The 3,560-nt window shown below is 34.0% G+C and overlaps 1 protein-coding gene across 1 annotated transcript; it reads left to right on the top strand.

Moving 5' to 3' along the window:
* Window positions 1–753: 753 nt before the first annotated feature.
* Window positions 754–3,318, top strand: LOC130939241 (uncharacterized). Its single transcript, XM_057867390.1, has 7 exons — window positions 754–1,211; window positions 1,285–1,450; window positions 1,536–1,692; window positions 1,931–2,014; window positions 2,156–2,263; window positions 2,477–2,746; window positions 3,018–3,318. The coding sequence occupies exons 1-7, from the start codon at window positions 914–916 to the stop codon at window positions 3,114–3,116; spliced, it is 1,182 nt and encodes a 393-aa protein (XP_057723373.1). The 5' UTR covers window positions 754–913; the 3' UTR covers window positions 3,117–3,318.
* Window positions 3,319–3,560: the final 242 nt, after the last annotated feature.

Raw genomic sequence — 3,560 nt, 5'->3', positions numbered from 1 at the left:
GAGTAAAGCTTTCATCCATTTTATTTATTTGAGTAAATTGCCCTAAATATCACTGTAAAAAATATAACATTCATGTGCTTTCTCCTGTCGGATTAAGGGTGTTTTGGTAAATTGAATTCGTGGTATGCTAAGTATAGGACTGTCAAACAGATTAACCCGGTCCATTTAGTCCTAATTCGTTAAGTTCATGGATTAAATGGGTTGGTCCATTTAAATTCGTTTTATTTGCGGGCCAAAATTTTTTAATCTGGATCGTTTATGGTTAGTTCGATGAGTTAAACAAGCCAGTCCGTTTATCATTTTATTTTATCTTTTAAAAAATATTTTGACAAAAAATACGATTTTTAAATAAAAAACCTTTAAAAAATAATATTTTTTTAATTGATGAATCGGATTAAAAAATATTGGATAAAAGTGTTATTTTAAAAAAAATATAAAAAATAAACGAACTATCTGTTTAGATGACAGATTAAATCTATTTAACCTGTTTTTTTTTAGATTAATCAGACTCAACTCGTTTAATTCACAATTTAAACAAACTTAATTTTAGAAACAAAATTTGTTCATTTACGCGAATAAACGAGCGGACCCGATAAATTTAGCTCCCCTAGCTAAGTATTCGTAGTTGGTAACTATTCATGATGTATTTCATTGTTAAAACATAAAATAGCACTCAAAAAAAAAAAAAAAAAAAGTAAATGAGTGGGTTATTTTGCACGGAAATGAGAAGGTAAAGTATTTGTAAGGTGTAAGACTGGGACTTGGGACGAGTAAAGAAGGTAAAGGCACTCATGCGATGGTTCTAATCTATTTTTCTGAGTGCTGACACCTGCTTGCTTTCTCTATGAAGGTGAAGATTATAATCCTCAGTCCTTAGCAATATTCTCTTGTTAGTTTGCTTGAGAGATTAATCATGGCTTATGTTCCTCCGCACATGAGGCACTCCAAGGACAACCAAAGACCCTCACCTTCACCCGAGTTGCCCCCTCGCCGGAGACAATTCAGCCAAAGCCCTAGATTGAACTTGTCAAGCATCTATTCCAAGGATGCTGTTTCCAATTGGTTTGTGGTTTCTTCACATGATCATGATCGTGACGATAATCAGCTTCACCCTTCTTTACAACTTCGTCCCGTTTCTTTGGAATCTTCTGACTGCAACTTCAAACAAAAGCCACATATTTTAGTTGAGAGCAACCAGCATCAATCTCAAGGTTACACTATACAATCTTCATTATCATCTGAGAATTGTGTTTTTAGACTAATAAATACTCATGTACATCACAGGGACACATGCAACAAGAAACCCCTGGGAAATTGTGGCAGCTAAAACCATTGACTACTTGCTTTCTTCTTTCGAAAACGTGAGGACTGAATTGAAGTCCCAAAACCCCCAATCTGAACAAATTAAGCCTTTACTGGTTGCAAGATTTGGCAAGATTCTCTTCCACGGGTAAGCAATAGATGAAGTTCACATAAGCTAACAGTAGTTTTATTTATATCTTGATATGAGTGGTAAATGTTACAATATTTGTCAGTACTTTTGCACAAGAAGAAAGACCCACAATGCGACAGCTTCGTAGATCGTTTTACACAAGTGTTCCTGCCTCCTATATGGAGAAAATGACCACTTCGTTGCCACTTGAACTTGGAATTGAACCTCATCATACAGAAAAAGAGTTGTATCTTGTGAAGGTATATATACATATGCCCTATATAGAGGAGTGCTATGCGGCCAGCAAGTTTTGTGATTTGTAGTTATCAATTAGTCATCATTAGTGTTTTTAATAGTGTGAGATTACATCTAACGGTATAGAATTACTCACTTTTCTTTTGCTGGATAAGTGCTGGCAAGATTTTAATAAAAGTGTTTCTGCTCAAGCTGTGATCATGTTTCCTATTGACTTGCCAATTTCTTGCTTATATTATCTAGCTGTCTGATGCCAACCGACCAGAAGCAACTATTTATTGCAAGTGTAGCATAATAAAGGAGCAGAACAAGCTTAAGCTCTACAAGGTAAAAAATCATGATTTGATTAGTTGATTAGAAAATGTTAGCAAAACATGTTACACTTGCTTTTTTTCATTTCCATCTTTCAGTATATTTGATCCCTTTTTCATCCTCATGTTGGAAATTAAATATCACTTGTAATTGTAGGTTGAACTAAAGCATGTTCGCCACATGGTCACAGATGTATCCTGTCCTGCTAAGAACCTTGATCTCAGACTAATGCTATGCACCAAAAGGATTATAGCAGCTCCAAAAGTAAGTGTCGTTTTTATTCATTTCTAAAGATTATATCGTGCCAATGTTTTCGTGTAGAGAATTCGGTTATATAGTTTTCACAATCCTTCTGTTCCCTTTATTTTTATTACATGTCAAATTGAATTGCTAAAGCATAGTTTTTATCCATTTCTTAAATAGAAAAAAGGAACATAGAAAATGCAATTGAACTTACTGTATGTGCTCCTATCCCAGGATGATGAAATTCAATGCATTCAAAAGTTGATTGATTCTGCAGTTCTAGATGAAAATGTGAAAGGTGGTTTGAGATGGCCCCTAGGGAAAGCATCTTCTGGAGACAGGTTTTCTGTTATTGGGGTCTGGCACACTATAACTAAAGCTTATGTAGGTCCTTCCTTGAGGCTGAAGGCGAGACATGCTGATCGATTTGATTTTCTGACATCAACTGGTGAATCTGCATCTGAAGTTTCCCTGAAACTGAAAGGAATTCTCTCTGCATTACAGGTATTATTAATATTTGTGGCAAAATGGGGAGAAAAGACTAGTGATTTCTATTTGCAGAATTTGTTAGGTTATAAAGTTTAGACTATAGTTTAATATTTTTTAACATGTTATTGTACTTGTCTCTTATTTCAACTGTAGAATTCACAAAGGAGCCTCATGAACAATCACTGAATGATTAGTGACATTACTAGTATTTACTTTGTGCCTGAGTGAAAGATACATGTGAATCCTTCATTTGATTTACAATTCTATACATCTCTCTTTTCAACAGGTGCAAAAGGTTGACACAGCATTGATTTCAAAGATGCTTGAAGATACCATAAAATTGTTATGGGAACAGTTTTTAAACTGTGATGACTTTCTAGGATGATGCCTTGTTTCAAACTTCCATCTCCATCCCTACTTAAACCTTTGATTTTGTTCATAGCTACTAATACTTGCATGATGATCTGTTTCTTGGTGATGGAATCATTATTATGCATAATTTTCCTTCTTCAGTGTTCAGTTTTGAGAAGTGATGGATTGGGTTAATGTATGCACTTGGTATCTAAATTATCTTTTATTGCACATTATTCTTCTCTTCTTCACTGCAATTCATTTTTCTATTAGCATAATGTGTTGTCAGCTAAGCCTATAAAAGAATGAGGGCCAAACAAATCCTTAACTCAAGTTCTATAAAAATGGGGATACTTACTTATAAATGACAATTCAGTTTAAATCTTGATAAATTATATATATAAACAATGTGTGGTTTCTTTGCATATTACTGATTAGAGATGAAACCTAAATTCAAATTTAATAAGAAACATAAATA

The sequence above is a fragment of the Arachis stenosperma genome, chromosome 1, assembly GCF_014773155.1.
Source record: "Arachis stenosperma cultivar V10309 chromosome 1, arast.V10309.gnm1.PFL2, whole genome shotgun sequence".
NCBI classification, from domain to species: domain Eukaryota; kingdom Viridiplantae; phylum Streptophyta; class Magnoliopsida; order Fabales; family Fabaceae; genus Arachis; species Arachis stenosperma.
Note: the sequence above shows the minus strand (reverse complement) of the source record. Positions and strands in the feature narration are given on the sequence as shown.